This window comes from Corvus cornix, chromosome 1 (assembly GCF_000738735.6).
Source record: "Corvus cornix cornix isolate S_Up_H32 chromosome 1, ASM73873v5, whole genome shotgun sequence".
Classification (NCBI taxonomy): Eukaryota; Metazoa; Chordata; class Aves; order Passeriformes; family Corvidae; genus Corvus; species Corvus cornix.
In genome coordinates this window covers 117,810,435-117,829,624 of record NC_046332.1, presented here as the reverse complement: position 1 = coordinate 117,829,624, position 19,190 = coordinate 117,810,435, and the positions used below count along the sequence as shown (strand labels likewise).

The 19,190-nt window shown below is 66.4% G+C and overlaps 3 protein-coding genes across 8 annotated transcripts; 2 read left to right on the top strand and 1 right to left on the bottom strand.

Annotated features, from left to right (window-relative positions):
* Positions 1-290: 290 nt before the first annotated feature.
* On the bottom strand, positions 291-1,261 carry TIMM10B (translocase of inner mitochondrial membrane 10B). Its single transcript, XM_039554412.1, has 3 exons — positions 1,135-1,261; positions 774-869; positions 291-702 (listed from the first exon to the last, which is right to left on the bottom strand). Exons 1-3 carry the CDS (start codon positions 1,171-1,173, stop codon positions 496-498), a joined length of 342 nt encoding a protein of 113 aa, XP_039410346.1. The 5' UTR covers positions 1,174-1,261; the 3' UTR covers positions 291-495.
* Positions 1,261-7,046, top strand: ARFIP2 (ADP ribosylation factor interacting protein 2). Of its 6 annotated transcripts, none has more exons than XM_039554304.1 (9): positions 1,261-1,348; positions 2,277-2,384; positions 2,480-2,588; positions 3,515-3,625; positions 4,168-4,283; positions 4,417-4,638; positions 5,002-5,159; positions 5,238-5,412; positions 5,789-7,046. In XM_039554304.1, exons 2-9 carry the CDS (start codon positions 2,286-2,288, stop codon positions 5,942-5,944), a joined length of 1,146 nt encoding a protein of 381 aa, XP_039410238.1. In that variant the 5' UTR covers positions 1,261-1,348; positions 2,277-2,285; the 3' UTR covers positions 5,945-7,046. The 6 variants fall into 6 exon arrangements, with proteins under 6 accessions (XP_039410238.1, XP_039410231.1, XP_039410236.1 ...); XM_039554297.1 differs by having other exon boundaries at positions 1,271-1,348; positions 3,530-3,625; XM_039554290.1 differs by lacking the exon at positions 1,261-1,348 and adding an exon at positions 1,362-1,383.
* A 3,021-nt stretch (positions 7,047-10,067) lies between these two features.
* On the top strand, positions 10,068-18,234 carry TRIM3 (tripartite motif containing 3). Its single transcript, XM_039554199.1, is given in 14 exon segments — positions 10,068-10,222; positions 10,502-10,643; positions 12,472-12,652; positions 12,655-12,705; positions 13,124-13,284; positions 13,535-13,715; positions 13,958-14,531; positions 14,534-14,680; positions 14,905-15,008; positions 15,358-15,525; positions 15,617-15,785; positions 16,497-16,567; positions 16,675-16,815; positions 17,541-18,234. Coding segments are annotated over 13 exon segments (2,229 nt in total). The 5' UTR covers positions 10,068-10,222; positions 10,502-10,515; the 3' UTR covers positions 17,694-18,234.
* The last annotated feature ends 956 nt before the right edge of the window (positions 18,235-19,190 follow it).

The window sequence follows — 19,190 nt, the reverse complement described above, 5'->3', positions numbered from 1 at the left end:
ACACACACATGCCCTTAGCTGCTGGGCAGTGGCCTGGCAGCCCCCGACACCTGCCCCCTCACACTGCCCCATCTGAGTGCCTGCTCTGCACCAGCCATTTGTAGTGAGAATGTTCTGGGCCCCCCAGTGTCCCGGTGGGCACAGGGGTCCTGCGGGGAGGCATTCATCTCACGTCTGGGGGAATTCCCTGGATTCCCAATTGTGCCGCAGGCTCCCCCCAGCACACCCCTGCCTCAACAGGGAGCAGGGGCCAGGGCTCTGGTGCCCTCCCTGCGTGTCCCACTAAGCCATTCCTGTAAAGATGTTTTATTGGGACTAACAATCCACTTCCCAGAAATCCGCAACCAGGAGGGCTGGGGGGGTTTTCCTCCCGTTCCTGCGCCTCACAGCCCCTGTGCCCTGCAGAGCCCAGCCGCTGCTGGGGGCTCCTGGGGCCAAGGGCACGGGTGGTGCCGGTCGCGTCCAGCTGCCGTGGGAGGCTGTGCCCGGGTGCTGCTACGTGCTGGGAAGGGGAGCGTCTGGCGAGGGCTCGGCGGGGCCCGGGGCCGGGTCTGGGGAGGCCGGGAGTCCGGGCAGCTGCGCTGCTGTCCCGTGCTCGGCTGCACGGCGCTGCAGCAGTGCCGGCACTAGTCCCACGTAGGCGCCCATGAGGCGGTGGTTGGCACGGACCAGCCTCGCGGCGCAGCTGTCCAGGCACGACTCCTGCGGGAGAGGTGGGACGGGGTCAGGGGGCAAGGGGACACCCGACCCCCAGGCTCCCGCGCCCAGCTCACCTCGCGGCCCGTGAGCAGCCGGTAGTTGAGGTTGCAGACACAGTGGCGGAAGCAGAGCTCGGTCATGCGGTTGTAGACCAGCAGGAAGTCCCGCAGCTGGGGGGCAGGCGGGGGTCACACCGGGGGGAGCCGGTCCGCGATCCCCGAAACGCACCGGGACCCCCACCGTGCCCTACGGCCCGCCCGAGACGTCCAGGTCCCTTTCAGGCCCTACCGGTTCTCCTGCGAACCCGGGACCTGGAGATCCCACACCCGCAGCCCTTGGGACACACCGGGACCCGCCACCAAACCGGCAGCCCCGGCACCACTCAGGAAGGCCTCGCGGGACACCCCGCTCCCCCCGCACGGCCCAACCGCTCACGCTGCGGAGCTGCTGCCGGTGCTCGGCCGCCGGGTCCATCCCGGGCCCGGGCTCGGGCCCGGTCCCTCCGCGCTCGGCGGGTGGTCTCCAGCGACGCCACTTCCGTCCGGCTCAGCGATTACGCCACTTCCGGGACACCAACGCCACTTCCGGCGCGTCCGGGCCGAGGCGGAGCGGGAGCGGCGCGGGGGGGCCCGGCGGGGCCGGGGCGCAGGTGGGGCCGGGGGTGGGCCGGGGAGGCTGGACAGGGTGAGCGGCCGCGGGGCCGGTGGACTGGGGCCGGGAGAGCCCCGGGAGCCAGGCTGGGGCAGCCGTCGCCCGCTCGGGCCGGTTCCGCCAGGAGCAGCCACCGGGGGTTCCCTCGGAGATCGGTCCCGCCGCGGGCCCTGCCGTGCGTGGCTGCGGAAGGGTCCGTTCCAACGCTGCCCCCGCCCCGCCTCGGAGGCTGCGGGGGCTGCGGGGCCGTTCTCCGGCGGGGATGGCGCTGGGCGGTGACGGCCTCTGCCCGCAGGGTTCGACCCCAGAGTTGGGCCGGGCCGTGTCCCTGCCGGGGAGGGGACAGGTCACAGGTAACGGGTTCTCGGGAGCCCGCCCCAGGCCCCGCCTGCCCTGGAATGTGCCCGGACCGGTCAGGGCGCAGCGGCCCCCCCGCCGCTCCCCGGCGGCTGCGGACGTGGCTCCTGGCGCCCTCCTGCCGGGGCCGCGCTGGGCGCTGCTAGCGCCGGTGTCCTAGGGCAGGGTCTGCGGGACACGGGGATCCCCGGCGGGGTTTGTGAGAGGGGCGCGGAGCGCGGCCCAAGGGGCCGGGGAAACCGGGAGCCCTGGGCACGATGGGGTGGGAGCCGCAGTGGGGCCGGGGCTGAGGCTGGGGTTGGGGTCGGCGCCTCCGGGATGTGCCACCCTACGGGTCCGTTCTGGGAGCCACGGGTGTCCCGAGAGACGGCCGAGCCGGGCTGGGCAGCGGCTGCAGGAGGCGCTGGGCGGGGGCAGAGTCTGCTCCGTGCCAGCAGGTGCCGATGTGGGCCCCTCCCCCCACCTGTAACCCTCCTGCTGTCCCCTTCTGCCAGGGCCCCGCGGGTACTGGCTGGTGACCCCGGCCTGGGGGTGGTCCTGGCCCCAGCACCTCATTTGTGTCCCTGCAGGCCCTGAGGATGTCGGACGGGATCCTGAGCAAGGCAGCCACCATGGAGATCCCCATCAGCAGCAACGGGGACACCAGCAGCCTGCCCGAGGACGATGGCCTGGAGCAGGTCTGTGGGGCCAGGGACCCGAGGGGAGTGTTTGGGGTCGTACCAGGGCTGTGCTGTCTGTGCATCTCAGCCCCTTGTGCTCCTCTGCCCCCCAGGACCTGCAGCAGGTGATGGTGTCGGGCCCCAACCTGAATGAGACCAACATCGTGTCAGGTGGCTACGGGGGCACAGCCGAGGGCATCATCCCCACCAGCACCATCAAAGGTAGTGGGGCTGGGCTGGGAGGGAATGGGGATCATCACAGAAGGAAGGGGCTCAGCTCCCCTCCTTGCCCCCCACTTATGACACAAGGTTCTGCCGTGGCCCAGCCAAAGTGTCTCCTGGGGGGAGCTCTGTTCCCGCTTGGCTCGGGTCCTGTGCAGAGGCAACGTGTGGGGTGTGTGCTGATGGCACAGGAGGGGCTGCTGCCCCCAGCCCCGCTCTCCCTGGGCTGGGTTGCTCCTCTATCACAGGGTGGGATCTCTGCTGGGGAATCCTCATCCCCTTGCTCAGGACATCCCAATGGGATTCTGAGTCCCTCCTCTGGTGGAGGATCCCAGCTCTGTCCCAGTCCATATGCAGCCGGAGCTCTGGAGTGTGCTGGGGATGGAGGGGCAGGCAGGGGGCCCCAAGCCCACTCCCTACTGACCTCTTCTCACTGTCCCAGTCAGACCACGCCACAGCAGGACCAGTTGGGCTCTGCACCCTGGGAGACCTGGCACCACTGTCCTTGTTCGTGCAGATCTCTCCCTGAGGGTCCCCCCGGGGTAGTCCCTGTGCCCACAGGGCTTGAGGAGGGTCCATGTGGGCAGAGGGGGTGAGCGTGCGTGTGTGTGCGCTTCCCCGGAGCACCGCCGCTGCTACCCCGTGTCCCCACTTCCCCGTGACGCCAGGCCTACCCAGCTCTTGGGGTGCAGGGATTCCTGCATACAGGCCAGAGGGGGGGTTCCCTGGGGTGGGGAGTCCGTCTGTGTGGCTCTGGCCATGTCTCTGGGTTCCAACGCTCACCTGCTGCCGTCGCTCTCCCGCTGCCACCCGTCCGCGCACTCGTCCCTGTCCCCTGCCCCCCGTCCCCTCTGCCCTGGCCACCCCACTGTCCCATGCCCTGTGCCCCCTATCCTGTCCTGCCCCACCCTGCTCGGCTCCTGCAGCCCCCCCGTTTCCAGGCTCTCTTGTCCACCCTCACCCACCCCGAGGACCGTCGGTGCCCCCCAGCGCGCCTGCTGCCCGTAGGATGGCCCGCCCGGCCGCTGCTCCCGCAGGTACTGCGCCCCTCACTCCACCTCAGGGCATCCCTTGGGTCTGGGAGCCCTGGGCCTCCCTAGGGACATTGGTAAGAGCCCCCATGGCAGCTGTGTCATGGATAGAGTCCAGTCCTGGTGCTGATCCTTGTGCTGGGACAGAGGACAGCACTGGGGGCTCAGAGGTGGGTCCTGGCCAGGGCGCCCACCGTGCCCCTGGAGCCCACCTGAGGGTCCCCCAGTGCTGCTGGGTGCTGTTCCCCCTGTATCTGGCCTGGTGAGGGTGGTCACCAGGATGGGGCAGGGCCTGGGCCCTGCTGTGCAAGCAGACATGGCTGGGCTGGGGTCTGTGCCCCTGTGTGAGTTCCTCAGGGCAGGAGCAGGGTCCCCACCATGATGCCTGTGAGCCCAGTGCTGGGCATGTGCTCAGAGCTGGGGATGCTGCTGTGGAAACAACAGCTCCAGGCTGAGGGCTCTGGAGGCTGGCGTTGCCCAGTCCCCTGTGGCTGCTGCCCTCCTGGAGCTGGTACCAGGTCCTGTCCCCATCCCTGTCCCTGTGCCAGGCCCCGGGCTGCACCCACCACCCCCCGGACCCCCCCCTGGCGGAGAGGAGGTTGTGCGTGGCATTGCCGTCGAGAAGTTTGACATCGTCAAGAAGTGGGGGATCAACACCTACAAGGTGAGGGGTGAGGGGATCCCAGGGTGGGGGGACACCAGCCGGCCTTCCTGACCCCGTCCCACAAGCAGCTGCTCTCGGAGCAGTTCGGGGGCTCACACATGCCTTGGGGGGCCCCCATTTACCCCTCCTGCAGTGCACCAAGCAGCTGCTCTCGGAGCGGTTCGGACGGGGGTCCCGCACGGTGGACCTGGAGCTGGAGACTCAGATTGAGCTGCTGCGTGAAACCAAGCGCAAGTATGAGAGCGTCCTGCATCTGGCACGGGCACTCACGGCCCACCTCTACAGCCTCGTGCAGACCCAGCATGCCCTGGGGGACGCCTTTGCCGACCTCAGCCAGAAATCCCCTGAGCTCCAGGTGTGCCAGGGCTAGGGGGACACCGGAGTGAGGGCAGGGACACCTGGGCACCAGGGCTGGAGGGGATGGGGAGTGCCAGGACTTGGAGGGGACACCTGGACACTAGGGCTGGGGGCGGCAGGGGTAGCTGGGGCCTGACGCTAGGGCTTGTGGGCGATCAGGACTTGAGGAGTCACACGTGGACACCAGGGTAGGAGCAGCATCTGCACGGGACTGAATGCGCATGCTGGTGCTGGGCTTGGTGGTTCTGGGTCTTGGTTGGGCTCAGTGGTCTCAGGGGGCTTTTCCCCCAGCACCCTTGATGGAGGGGAGTGGGGCCGTGATCCACGACCCCTCACCTCTGCCCCATCCCTCTGTCCCCAGGAGGAGTTTGGGTACAACGCGGAGACGCAGAAGCTGCTGTGCAAGAACGGGGAGACGCTGCTGGGTGCTGTCAACTTCTTTGTGTCCAGCATCAACACGCTGGTCAACAAGACCATGGAGGACACGCTTATGACAGTCAAGCAGTATGAGACGGCGAGGTGGGACAGGGAGCTCAGGGGGGCTCGGGTGCTGGGGAGGTCTGGAGGCGGGTCACCAATGCCAGGGATCCTCTGCAGGTTGGAGTATGACGCGTACCGCACGGACCTGGAGGAGCTGAGTATGGGCCCACGCGATGCCGGTGCTGTGAGCCGCCTGGACGCAGCCCAGAGCCAGTTCCAGAGCCACAAGGACAAGTATGAGAAACTGCGGGCAGACGTGGCCATCAAGCTCAAATTTTTGGAGGAGAACAAGGTGAGTGCAGGGATGTGAGGTGTGGAGATTGGAGGGGTGGGGTGGGGTGGGGATGGGGGGCACAGGAATGGGGGATGCAAGACAGAGGTGGGGGTGCAGAGATGGGGTACGTGAGGAGGGGGCGTTGGGGACAGGGATGGGGGATGTGGGATGGGGATGGGAAGTGCAGGGACAGGAGGCACAGGGATGGGGTTCCTGCAGGGATTTGACAGCCATGTTGGATTTGTCACTCAAGGACATGAATCAGGGGTGGGATGGGCAGTGTGCGGGGGAGCGGTGGCTCTCGCGGGGTCTCAGAGGGCTTTCCAACCCCTCTTCTGTGCTGCTGGAGTGGGGTCAGGCCCCCCCCAATTGTGTTCCCCTTCCCTCCCCCCAGATCAAGGTGATGCACAAGCAACTGCTGCTGTTCCACAACGCCATCTCTGCGTACTTTGCTGGGAACCAGCAGCAGCTTGAGCAGACCCTCAAGCAGTTCAACATCAAGCTCAAGACCCCTGGCGCCGAGAAGCCCTCCTGGCTGGAGGAGCAGTGAGCCCCCCGTGCCCCCCAGATGGAGGAGCCCCACCATGGGGCACACATGGACCTCAGTTGTGGCCGGGGGCTTGTGGGGCCACAGCCCAGGCCCGGCCTTGGATGGGGGGGCATCAGGTGTGGGGAGCTGCCAGTGGGCTGGGGCCCCCCCATCCCACAGCCCCTCCTCAGGGCAGGGTGCAGCAGCTCCTCAGCACAGACCCCACACAGCAGACAGCTGGAGCCCCCCCTTCCCCTGGCACTCCTAAGGGGCTGGGGATACCCCCCTCGCTGAGCTGCTCCCCCCGGACACCCCATTCACCTTGGGTAAGCCAGGACCCTCCACTGTCCCCCCTCTGCCTCCCCGGGGCAGGATGAGGGTGCACCCCTCCCAGGCCCCCTGCCTACTTCCCCCCAGGGAGACCCCTGCCCTGTGGCACTGCGGAGCTGGGTGGGGGCAGCACCGGAACAGCCAGGTCCCTCCTATGTCAGGGGGAGCTGTGGGGCCTCCCCCCTGCACTTGGCACCCGGGGGGCTCCTGCTCTGCCCTCCAGTGCCAGGGACAGCCTGGCTCCCTCTAGGCCATTCACGGGTGTTTCCAGGGTGGCCACTCTTGCACTCCTGGTTCATGGGGGGCTGCACCCCCCAAAGAGCCCCCTGCTTCCCTGGGGCTGTGGCAGCCTGGGCTGGGCTGGTGAGGGGTGCCTGTGCCTTGCTGCTAGTGGCAGGGGGGAGTTGCTGGCCAGGCACAGGTCCCCTGGGAGAGGACAGGGGAGCTCCAAGCAGGGACCAAATGTCAGCGGAGGCACAGGGGGGTGCACGTGGGTCCATGCACGTCCGTGTGCGGACACATGTGTGTCCTGGGACTGGGGCACATGTGCTGCACGTGGCGGGCTGGGGTCCCGCCCAGGGTTCACCCCCACCCCACGAGGGGCCCCCTGCCCACCCCCGCACTTGGGGGCACTTTCTCCTGAGACAAAACTGTTGTTTTTTCTTGCTCATTAATTTAACCCATAATTTAATGTCGGGATCCGACTTCCCCCTGCCCCGCCCTGGTGACGGTCTGACCCCCCCCAACCCCCTGACTTCTGTCAAACCCTGAATAAATGGTACGGATCAGTGTGTGTGGGGCTATGGCCGGGACAAGGAGGGGCTGTACCCTGCGGGCTGGGGCTGCCAGGCCAGGTGAGACAGGGGCATGAGCCCCAAAACAGTGAGGACTCCGTGATGGAGCCCTAGGGCAGGGGGGACTGGCTTCTGCTTGTGGGGGCCCCAGGCTTGGAACGAGCTGGAGCATGGGAGAGATGGCTCTGGGGGGCGACAAGGGGCTTGGGGGCCCTGCTCACTTGTGTCTGGTGAGGGGGGCCGCCCCTTGCTCCGACCCCGTGGCACCAGCATGAGCCACGACCAGGTGGGAGTAAATGGGGATGGGATGGGGATGGGGGGCCCTGCAGGAGGAAGGTGGGTGGGATCAGCCTGGGGTTCCTGGTACTATCAACGCCGTCCCACTGGTGGCACTGAGGGCTCAGGGGTTCCATAGGAAAGATTCCCCAGACCAGGCACTGGGGCCAGTGCCATCTGAGGCCCTCCTGCATCGCCCTTCAACCTTTTACCACTCCAGCTGCCGTTCCCCTGGGACCCTTGGACACCTCCCAGGACACTGACTGGCCCCTGGGACACTCCCTTCAGAAAACCCCAGGAGATTCCCAACCCCCTGAACGTTCTTCCAGGACACTTCGCCCTGGAACACTGAAACCCTCCCATGGAGTCCTGCCACTCCCCAGACATGGATGTGGGCGATCCCTGGCCGCACTGCGCTAGGGGAGTCGGGTGGGTTGTCACCCTGTTCCCCAGCAGGGAGTCTCCAGCACCTGCTCTGTCCCCACAGGCCCATCCACCAGGCCGTGTGGGATATTGGGGAAGGGCCAGGGGTCTCTGCAGGGCTGAGGAGCCACTGGAGGTGAGGGTGGAGGGGAGCCCACTTGATCCTCCTGTGCCACAGATGTCCCAGCACTTGATCCCTGCTGTGCTCTAGGTGCCTCTGGGACATGCTGAGCCTCAGCGCTTTCTGCTGCTTCTGGTGCTGCCTGGCTGGGAGTGGAAGGTCCTGGGGATGGGTCCTGTGTTCCAGGGCCAGTCAGCCCTATCACCCTCGCGGTCGTCCTTGCTCCGGGGGGACTGTGCTGGCTGCACCACCAGGTCTGGCCTGGCTGCAGAACCTTCCAGACACTGGGGCCAAGGTGGTGGGTCACGGGACCGTGCTGGGGCCCCGCACGTGGATGGGGACAGATTTCCTTGGGGGCTGGTTCACGGCAGAGCTCTGGGTCCATCCTGGAGCTGCTTCTCTCCTCTGGGTCTCCAAAGGGCTGGGGGTCCATGTGCTCCCCTGGGCTGGGTCAGGACCTTCCTGTCCCTATGGCCATCATTCCCCCCATGGCCCACTCCTGCAATGACCTGGCTGTGGATGGGGGCACCCCCTCTGCACCCCTCGATCCAGGCTCTGCCTGGATCCCCTGTCCATGAGGGACCACTCATTGCCCTGCCTCACCCAAAGGAGCCAGCCAGGAACCTGCTGGAATTCCCCAGGAAGCTGCAGCGTGTGGGCTTGATGCCACAGTGAGGGGCTCCCCATGTTCTGAATGGGGTGGGGCCCCTGCCCTGCGGGGCAGAGGGGTATCAGCTGAGGGGGTGATGGTGGTGGGGGTGTCCCACGTGGAGGAGGAGCTGTGGCAGCTGGGAAGAAGTGTGGGCTCCCTACAAACGGAGGGGCTGGGACGGGCCTACTGGGCTCTGGTTTTACTCCCATCCTCCCCTTTATAAGCCCCTTTGTACCCTGCCTGTACCTCCTTTATACTGCGCCTCTATAACTCCTATTTTTCCCCTCTTTTTACCTGTGCATCCTCCCCGCCCCCCTTTATATCCACCTGTCCGCCTTAACCTTCCCTTGATTCCCCCTTTATCCCCCTTTTATATTCCTCCTCCCCCTCCCCAATTTATACCACCTGCCACCCGACACTTGGTAACCCCCCACCCCCCGTGCCCCCACCCGCCAGTGTATGCCTACATTCTCCAGTCCTATTCCCCCTCCAATTTGGAGTCAAACCCCCCAAATTCGGGGTCGGGATGTGGTTGCCGTGGCAACAGCCGGGTACCCCTGGATGCGCGGAGCCCCCCCCAACTGCAGAGCCACAGCCCAGGCGAGACCACTGCTGCTGGGGGGGGCTGAGGGGTCACTTTACCCACTTTCCCACGGGACCCTCCCGCGAACCCCCCACTCGGGGGCGGCAGCGCGTCCTGGAGCGACGCCTTGCCACCCCGAGTGGGGAGTCCTCGGGGGCGGCTTCCGTGAAAGAGGGAAGCGGGTGATATGTTTTTAACTCCCCCTCCAGACCGCGCTTGGTGCCGGCCGGCCCGGCCGCCTCCCTGTCGCATCCCGGGGCCGGGGCCCGAGGAATGCGCCGTGGGGTCCCGCGGCGCGGGCTGGAGCGCGGAGGGGGCTGCGGGGGGGTGAGTGGGGGCCGGGGGTCCTGCTGGGGGCCGGGGCGGGGGCTGAGCGCGGGAGGCCACGAGTGGGGCGTGGGGTGCGTAAAGGGGGTGTGGGGTGGGATTACTGGGGGAGAGACCCCGGGGGACCCGCGGGGTGTGGGACCCCCCAGGCCTCCGCCATGTCCGGTGCCGCGGGGGGGGCGGTGCCGCACAATGGCGGCCGGGGCGGAGGCCGGGGCCTGGAGCGCGGAGCCGCCGCAGCGCGGGAGCGGGGCCGGGGTGAGGGGACGGGGGCGAGGGACGGAGGGTGATGGGCACGGGGGGTTGGGGGGAGCGAGGGACAGGGTTGCGATGTGGGGTCTGTGGAGCATAGGGGATGAGGGACAGGGGGCTGGGTGAGTGCTGGGGGGGCTCAGGAGGAGGGTGGTGGGTTGGGGCGTGGCCCCATGGGCAGAGGGTGGGGTCCTGGGGGTGCCCTGTGGGGTAGACGATTGGTTACCATGGATGTGGGGCGGGTGCCATGGGGCACAAGGAGAGGGGGCTGTGGGAAGAGTGGGTGCCGAGGGCCCAGGGGTAGGTGGGGCTGTGGGGCGGTGCCGTGGGGCACGGTGGTGTGTGAAGCTGGGGGGTACGTGTGGGGCTGGCTTTGGGTGCCCGGGGGTCATGGGAATGGTGGGGGCCAGAGGGAGTCGCTGTGTGTGCCCCACAAGGTGTTTGTGGGGCCGGGGACTGTGCGATGCCTTGGGGTGGGTGCTGTGGATGCCATGGGTCAGGGCTGTGGGCGCCCCGGGGTGCTGCGCCCACCTGCCACAGGGTGAGTGTCCTTTATGGCCCTCTGTGAGGCTGTGGGGTGGGCAGGGGGCTGTGGGGCATTGTGAGTTGAGCGGTGGGTCGCAGGGTGCCGCGCAGTGCCTCCCACGCATTTAAATTCCCCCCATCCCTAGGCTGAGGTCTGCCATGGCCCACCACGAGCCTGTGGGGTGGGTGGGGGTTGTGTGGCGCTGTGGGTTGGGGCTGGGGGTGGCTGTGGGGTGCCATGGAGCCCCATGGGGTGTTGTGGGGTGCCCACCCCTCACTGTGGTGTGCCTCCCAGGCTGAGGAGCCGCCATGGCCCGCCGTGAGCCCGCCAGCCCAGTGGTGCGGCAGATTGACCAACAGTTCCTGGTCTGCAGCATCTGCCTCGACCGCTACTGCAACCCCAAGGTGCTGCCCTGCCTGCACACCTTCTGCGAGAGGTGGGACCTCCCGAACCCACCCTGAGCCCCCCTGCATCCTCCCAAACCCCATCCCTGCCTGCACACTTTCTCTGAGGAGTGGGACCCCCTGAACCCCTCCTGAGTCCCCCCTGCACTGCCTGAACCCCATCCCTGCCTGCACACCTTCTGTGAGAGGTGGGACCCCTCATTACACTCCGTCCCTCCACCCCACTGCACCCCCGGTATACCCTCTGTGCCGTGGCACCCACTCTCCGTCCCTACCTTGTCTCTGAGTACCCCTACATCCCTCCCATGCCCTCTGCACCCCGCCAGCATCCATCCCCAGCATGTCCCCACTGTGTCCTGGCTGCAACCCCACCACTGCGATCCTCCCAGTGCACCCCCCATGTCCTGACTGCACCCTGTGCCCTCTGCCCCCTCCAGCATCCATCCCCTCTGTCCCCCAGTGCACCTAGCCCCCCTCTGCCTTGCTGCATCCCCCTGTGTCCCTAAGCCTGCGCCCCCCCACTGAGTGCCCCCCTACTGGTTGCATCCCCAGTGTGCTCCACTGCACCCCCTAAACCTGCAGTGTGAGCCAAGACCCCCCCAGCCCCCCGACCCCCCTCAGCTGGTGGTGAGCCAGGGCCCCCCTGCCCTCCCTGCCCTTGCCAGGGAGAGATGGGGTCGAGCCTCCCTGTGCCCCCAGAGGTGGGGGCTGGGACCCCCCTGCATTCCATGGCCCATGGCAGGGTTGGGACCCCACTGCCCCCCACACCCCACTTCTCTCCGAGGGCTGCACAGCCCCTGAGCCCTCTGAGTGTGGGTGCTGGGGGGGTTGTGGCTGGGGTCCCTGAGTGGGAGGGGTCTTGTTGCTGATGACCCCCTCTTTCTGTGCTCCCAGAGCCCTCCGGCCCTGCTCCAGCCCCCCACACCCTCCATCCCTCCCTCCATCCATCCATGTATCCATCCGTCCATCTATTCATCCATCCATCTCCCCAGGGGCACTGGCACTGCTGCCCTGTGTCCATCCTGTCCATCTGACTGCCTGCTCCTCTGCTGCTCCCCCACCTGGTGTGACACCACATAGCCCCCCGTCTGTCTGTCCATCTGTGTCTCCCATCCTAGTGTGACACTGCGGAGCCCCCCCGTCTGTCTGTCCGTCTGTCCCCCTCCGGCACCCCAGGGTGACACTGTGCAGCCTCACCATCTTGTCCATCTGTCCCCTTGTTTGTCTGTCCCTCCCACCCTGTTCCCACACCTCAGTGTTCCACCACACAGCCCCCATGTCTGTCTGTCTGTCCCTCCCCCTGCTCTCTGCCTGCACCCCAAACCTCCCATCTGTCTCACTGCCCCCCTCTCCCTGTGTTCCTCATCGCCCTATCTGTCCATCCTGCTGCCCCCGTCCCTCCGTCACTGTGTGCAGCCCCCCTGTCCATCCATCTGTCCCTCTGCCACTGCGTGTCCCCAGGCCTATCCGTGTGCCCCTGTCCTGCACCCTGACCCTCGTGTTCGTCTGTCCATCCCACTCTCTACCTGCCCCCAACCCTAGGTGGCCAGTTCCCCCTTCTGTCCCCCCCATCAACCTGCCTGTCCATTCCCTTGTCCCACCATCCATCCATCTGTCCCTTCACCCTCCTGTTCTGCCCCCAGCCCCATCCCACATTCCCAATCCCCAGCTGGACCTGTGCCCCCGTCCATCCCCTCATCTGTCCCCTTGTTGTCCCCATATCTGTCCCCATGTGCCCTCTGTGCCCCCACTGCTCCCATTCCTGCCCCTGCCCCCTTCATGTCCTGGCCCAGAGTCTGTCCCTGCCATGCCTCGTGTGACCCCTGACCCCAGTGACCCCCGTGACCCCTGTGACCCCAGGTGTCTGCAGAACTACATTCCGGCCCAGAGCCTGTCCCTGTCGTGCCCCGTGTGCCGCCAGACCTCGATCCTGCCCGAGCGGGGGGTCCCAGCGCTGCCTAACAACTTCTTCATCACCAACCTGATGGAGGTGCTGCAGCGGGACCCCGACCCCGCGGGGCCCCTCCTGCACCCCTGCCCCCCCTGGGCGCGGCCACCGGGCAACCCCTCTGCTGCCCGAACCACGAGGGAAAGGTGGGGGCCGGGGGCTGGCGAGGGGCCGGGAGGGCTGCAGTGGCTGTAGGGGTCAGGGTGTTTGGGAGTGGCTGTAGGGACCTGGTGGGGCTGCAGGTGTCTGGGAGGGCTGGGGAAGTCCAGAGGGCTGGTGGGACTTGGGGGGGCTGGGGACCTGCAGGATCTGGAAGGGCTTTAGTGGGGCTGGGATCTGGGGAAGGCTAAGGAGGTCTGTGAGGATCTGGAAGGCCTGTGAGGGTCAAGGGGGTTGGGGGAGCTGCAGGCCTTGGAGAAAGGGTCCAGAGGGGGTCTGGGGAGGCTGCAGGGGCCCAGGGAGTCTGTCTGGGAGAGGCTGTGTGGGCTCAGGAGGTGGTTTGGGGTGGGCTGCAGGGTCCTGTGGGCTGGGGTGAGGGGCAGCCGGTGAGCACAGGTGTGGCAGGTGATGGAGTTCTACTGCGAGCCCTGCGAGACGGCCATGTGCCGGGAGTGCACAGAGGGGGAGCGGAGGGAGCACCGGGACCACCGCACTGTGCCGCTGCGCGATGTGCTGGAGCAGCACAAGGCAGCCCTGCAGCACCAGCTTGACGCTGTGCGTGCCAGGTACGGGGGTCAGGGAGTCCCTGGGGTCCCCATGGCCCCACTCCCACAGGCTGCAGCGCCAGCTTGATGCCATCCACATGGTACAGGGGGAGAGGTGGCTGAGGGCATCACGGGTACCGTGGGGTTTGAGGGTTCAGGGAGTCTGTGTGTCCTCCTTCTGCAGGATACCACAGCTGGATGTGGGGGGCTTCGGGGTTCAGGTGGGTTTGATGGGGGTTTGGGAATTCAGGGGGTCCCCGTGTCTCCCCAGGCTCCCGCAGCTGGCGGCAGCTGTGGGGCTGGTGGCCGAGATCAGCCGGCAGCTGGGGCAACGCCGGGCCGAGGCTGAGGCAGAGATCGGGAGCAGCTTCGAGGAGCTGGAGGTGGCGCTGCGGCAGCGGCGGGAGGTGCTGCTGCGCGACCTGGAGGCCACCTGTGCTGCCAAGCAGCAGGTAACACACCTGTGCCCCTGTGCCCCTCACCTCTGTGCCCCTCACCAGCCCTTCCTGGGAGGCTGTGTGGGTGCCCCAGCTGAAGCCCAGTGCCAGTGGCCCCCCTGGTACAACAGCTGTGGTCCCAGTGCAGCACCAGGGTTGCAGTTGTGGCCATGGCTGGGGTGCAGGTGGAGCAGTGGTTAGAGGTGCTGGGTGTGGGGGTCCCACACCGACACCACAGGGACGTGCCATCCCCACAGGTGTTGGAGGCGCAGCTGGAGGTGCTGCGGCAGGGCCAGGAGAGCATCCTGAGCAGCTGCGCATTCACAGAGCAGGCGCTGCACCACGGCTCAGCCACGGAGGTGCTGTTGGTGCAAAAGCAGATGGGTGAGCGGCTGCGGGAGCTGGCGGCACGACCCTTCCCGGAGCACCCGCACGAGAACGCGCAGCTCGAGTTCCACGCCGAGCCCGAGGGGCTGCGGCGCTCCATCCAGAACCTGGGCGCGCTGCTGACCACCAGCGCCACGGCGCACACCACGGTGGCCACGGGCGAGGGGCTGCGCCAGGCTGTGGTGGGGCAGCCCTGCTCACTCAGCGTCACCACCAAGGACAAGGACGGGGCGCTGGTGCGCAGCGGCGGCGCTCGCCTGCGCTTCGCCGTGACAGGCCCCGACGGCGCCGCAGCCGAGGCCGAGGTGCAGGACAACCGCAATGGCACCTACGAGCTGGTGTACACGCCACGTGCTGAGGGTGACTTTGTGCTGTCCATTCTGCTCTACGGGCAGCCCGTGCGCGGCTCCCCCTTCCGCGCGCGGGTCCTGCGCCCCAGCGATGTGCCCCGTCCCCCGAGGAGGCCAAGCGCCGCGTCAAGTCCCCAGGAGGGGGGCACGTGCGGCAGAAGGCCCTGCGCCGCCCCGCCAGCATGTACGGCAGCGCCAAGCGCAAGGAGAACCCCATTGAGGACGAGCTCATCTTTCGTGTCGGTGAGCAGAGGGCGCGGGGGTCCTGGGGCAGTGGGGGCGCCTTGGGATGATGGGGGCTTGTTAGGGCTCCCCACAGCCATAGGGGTGGGGTCTCGGCTCCCCATGGCTTCCTGGGGTGGTGGTGGGGTCCCTGGGGTGGTGGAGGGCCCCAGGGGGGGCAGGGGTTTACTGGGGTGGTGAGTGGTCTCCTGGGACCCCTGTGCCCCCCTGACTGGTGCCTGCAGGCAGCCGTGGCCGGGAGAAGGGCGAGTTCACCAACCTGCAGGGGATCTCCACGTCCAGCGCCGGCCGCATCGTCGTGGCCGACAGCAACAACCAGTGTGTTCAGGTATGGACACCCTTGGGACCTCCAAAACCCCCCACGATCCCCACTGACTCTTGTTGACCCCCCACTGACCCTGACAGCGACCAGTGCATGCAGGTATGGACCCCTGGCACCCCCCACTGACCCCTCTGGGTAACCCTGGATCCCCATGACCCCACTGACCCCATCAACAGTAACCAGTGTGTGCAAGTATGGTCCCCTCCTTGGATCCCTGAGCTCTCTCAGGACCCTCACTGACTCGGCCTGCTCCCTCCTGGCCCCAGCAGTTGTTCCCCAATGAGGGGCAGTTCTGGCTGCATTTCAAGGTGTGGGGGTGTTGCCCCTGATTCCCCTGACCCTGCTGCCCTCCCAGGTGTTCAGTAATGAGGGGCAGTTCCGGCTGCGTTTCGGTGTGCGGGGTCGCTCCCCAGGGCAGCTCCAGCGCCCCACAGGGGTCTCAGTGGACACCAATGGTGACATCATCGTGGCCGACTACGACAACCGCTGGGTCAGCGTGTTCTCACCTGAGGGCAAGTTCAAGGTGAGGGAAAGCAGGGATGCAGGGGTCTGAGGGGGGGCTGTGGGGTGGGGGGTCCACAGCACCTGCCACCCTGACCCTCTGTCCCCCTCAGACAAAGCTGGGCGCGGGGCGGCTGATGGGCCCCAAGGGCGTCGCCGTGGACCGCAATGGGCACATCATCGTGGTGGACAACAAGGCTTGCTGCGTCTTCATCTTCCAGCCCAATGGGAAGCTGGTGGCACGCTTCGGCTCCCGCGGCACTGCCGAGCGCCAGTTCGCAGGTATCCCTGGGACCCCTGGCTGTGAGGCCTCGGGCTCCCAGGGACGGGGCAAGCAGGACTGCGTGTCCCACATCGCTGGGGCAGCTGGTGGCGCTGGGACCCCTAAGAATGGCCTGAGGCTGGGGGACGGGTCCAGGCTCCAGTTCTAGACTGGCTTTGTGGATCCAGTTCTGAGCTGTGGGTTCAGGTTCTGGGCTCAGGACTTGTTCTGAGATCTGGTCTGAGTTTTGGGGCTGGATAGGGGGCCAGATTCTGGGTCCAGCACCAGGTTCAGTGCTCTGGCCTGGCAGTCCAGTTCCAGGTTCTGTCTCTGGGTTCTGGTTCGGGACTGAGATCCCAGACTCTGGGTTCAGGGTTTGGTTCTGGTTCCCAGCCTGGGATGTGATTCCAGGTTCTGGGCTCAGTTCTGGGTTTGGGTCTGGGTTCTGACCTCAGTGGCCTAGGTTGGGGCACTGGGTTTGGTTCTGGATACAGGTTCTGGGCCGGGGCTCTGGGCTCAGATTTCGGCAGTGGCTCCATCCTGGGGGCTCTGAATTCTGGGCTCTGTCCATGCTTCAGGGCTCTGGGTCCATCCTGGTCCTGCCATGGGGCCAGAGCTGAACCCCTCTGTTCCCCTCAGGGCTGAGCCCCCCAGTCCTGGGGATGAGCCCCACAGTCTTGGGGATGAGTTCCCTGTGTCCCATTTGGGCTGAGCCCCCTTTGTCTCCCCAGGACCCCATTTTGTGGCTGTCAACAACAAGAATGAGATCGTGGTGACCGACTTCCACAACCACTCTGTGAAGGTGAGCGCAGCCACCGGCAGGTGCTGCGGTCCCCCGGTGCTATTGGGGCTGGGGGGCTGCAGTGACCCCCCATGACTCCCATGTACTGTCCCCTCTGTGCCCACCAGGTGTACAACGCAGAGGGCGAGTTCCTGTTCAAGTTCGGGTCGCATGGGGAGGGCAACGGGCAGTTCAACGCTCCCACAGGGGTGGCTGTGGATGGCAATGGCAACATCATCGTGGCCGACTGGGGCAACAGCCGCATCCAGGTACCACCCCCGTACCTGCACAGGCACCCCCGTACCTGCACAGACCCCCCCCCATACCTGCACAGGCACCCCCGTACCTGCACAGGCACACCCATACCTGCACAGACACCTGTACCTGCACAGGCACCCCCGTACCTGCACAGACACACCCATACCTGCACATTCACCTGTGCCTGCACACCTGTATCTGTGCCTGCACAGCTGTACCTGTGCACACACCTGTACCCACACATGTCCCTGTACATGCACACACACCTGCACCCACACCTCTAGCTGCATACATACCCCCACTGCAGCAACAGGAGGCCCAGCATTGGCCCTTCCCCATCCCATCCCTGACCCCCCCAGCCCACATGATCTACTGTGAGAGGCTGTGGGGCACCTGGAGGGAACCAGGAAGCAACTGGGTTTGAGTGGGAGCAACTGAAAAGGATCTTGGGTCAATTGAGAAGAGGCTGTGCAGGGTCTACAGTCAACTGGGAGGGGTCTAGGGTCAACTGTGAGCAGCTGGAGTCAACTGGGAGCAACTGAGATGGGTCTTGGGTTAACTGGAATAGACCAAGGAGGGATCTTGACCACATGCCCCCCCCCCCAGGGAATGCATCCTGCAGGTCCGGGGGCTATCAGGGCTGGGGGTGCCTGGGCTTAGAGCTGCCAGAGGCCATTGGGGCTGGGGGTCCCTGGGCCATGGGGCCACTGGGGACAGCCGTGTGCACGTCCTGCAGGTGTTTGACAGCGCGGGCTCGTTCCTGTCCTACATCAACACGGCGGCTGACCCGCTGTACGGGCCACAGGGGCTGGCGCTCACCTCTGACGGCCACGTTGTCGTGGCCGACTCGGGCAACCACTGCTTCAAGGCCTATCGCTACCTGCAGTGACAGGCAGGACACTGTGGGCACGGCTGTGGGCAGGATGGAGCCCGCAGCTGCAGCGGGGTGCGTGGAGCGACGGCTGCCCCATGGCCTTGCTTGCCCCCCAAGCGCCATCCTGGCTTCATGTGCACTTTATCCCAGGGGGCAGCCGGGCCTGGGGGGCAAGGATGGGTCCCGTGGGGTGGGGGCTGCCTGGGGGTCATGGTCTGACCCCTCCTCCTGCCCCACGGCAGGGCCAGCATCCCACTGCCCCAGCCGACAGGGTGCCCAGGGTGTGGGGGGTGTGAGGGGCAGGGGAAGCCGCTGGCAGGGCTTGGGGGGACTGTGGGGTGGGTAGTCCCAGAGCCAATGCCCACGAGGGCTCTCCCCCACCTCCCCAGCCCCCCTCCCCAGCTGTGGGGTGACTGTGCGTGCCTGCTGCCCCACGGCACTGCTGCCCCACTGCACTGCTGCCTCCACAGCTCTGGGGGGCTCCGGGGGTTGTGGGGCTGCTGCCGCACGCTGACAAACTGTATGTACAAAATAAAGTATTCTGGAAGTACCCTGGCCCCGTGCTGCCCCATGGCCCTGCCTGTCCTTCACACACCCTGCCCTACAGCCCCCCCTGTCCTGGGCCCTCCCGGCTGTGCTGGACACCCCCAGACAGTGCCAGGCCAGGCAGGGACAGGAACGGTGCCTGGAGCTCAGTGGCACCACGGGCGCCTGCCCGGCCTGGGCGTTCTGCCAACACTGACCCATCTGCAGAGACAGGGACAGACTGGGAGTGGGGACTAGGTTGGACTGGTCTGGACTGGGAGTGGGGACAGGGTTAGACTTATCTGTATTGGGTCAGAGTAGTTTGTGCTGGCAGACTGAGTTGGACTGGTCTGTACTTGTACTGAGTCATACTCATCTGTACTGGGTCAGACTGGTCCATGCTGGGTCACACTGGTCTGTACTGGGAGCAGGGACTGGGTCAGACCAGTCTGTACTAGGAGTAGGAACTGGTCCGTACTGGGCCGTGTACCCAGGAGACAGTGGTCAGTGACCTGCTGAGCTGCTCGGACCCCACAGGTCCCTGCGGCCAATGGATCCCTGGGGATACCACAGGGGCTGTGGAAGGGTCACAGAGCTGCTCCAACTGGTCCTCACCAGCTTTGGCCATCCGTGGAGGGTCCTGGGTGGCAGCAGAGCTCACCCAGACCGTACCTGTCCTCCCCCATCAGCCCCAGTCCCCTGGGCATTCCCAGACCCCGGAGGTGCCTGGTGACCCTATCCCCAGCCAGGGCTGGAGGGAGGATCCAGGGAAGTCCACGCCTGTTCTGTTCCTGATGCTGGGGAGGCCCTAGAACAGATCACCTGTGGGTCCCACAGCATGGGCAGGACAACCAGGAGATCAGATCCAGCTGGGGGTTGGGAAAGGCAGGTCCTGCCTCACCCGCCTGGTCTTGTGCTGGGACAGGGTGACCCTGGTGGGTGCGGGACAGGTGTGGGTGCGCCTGCCTGAAGCTCAGCAAGGCCTTT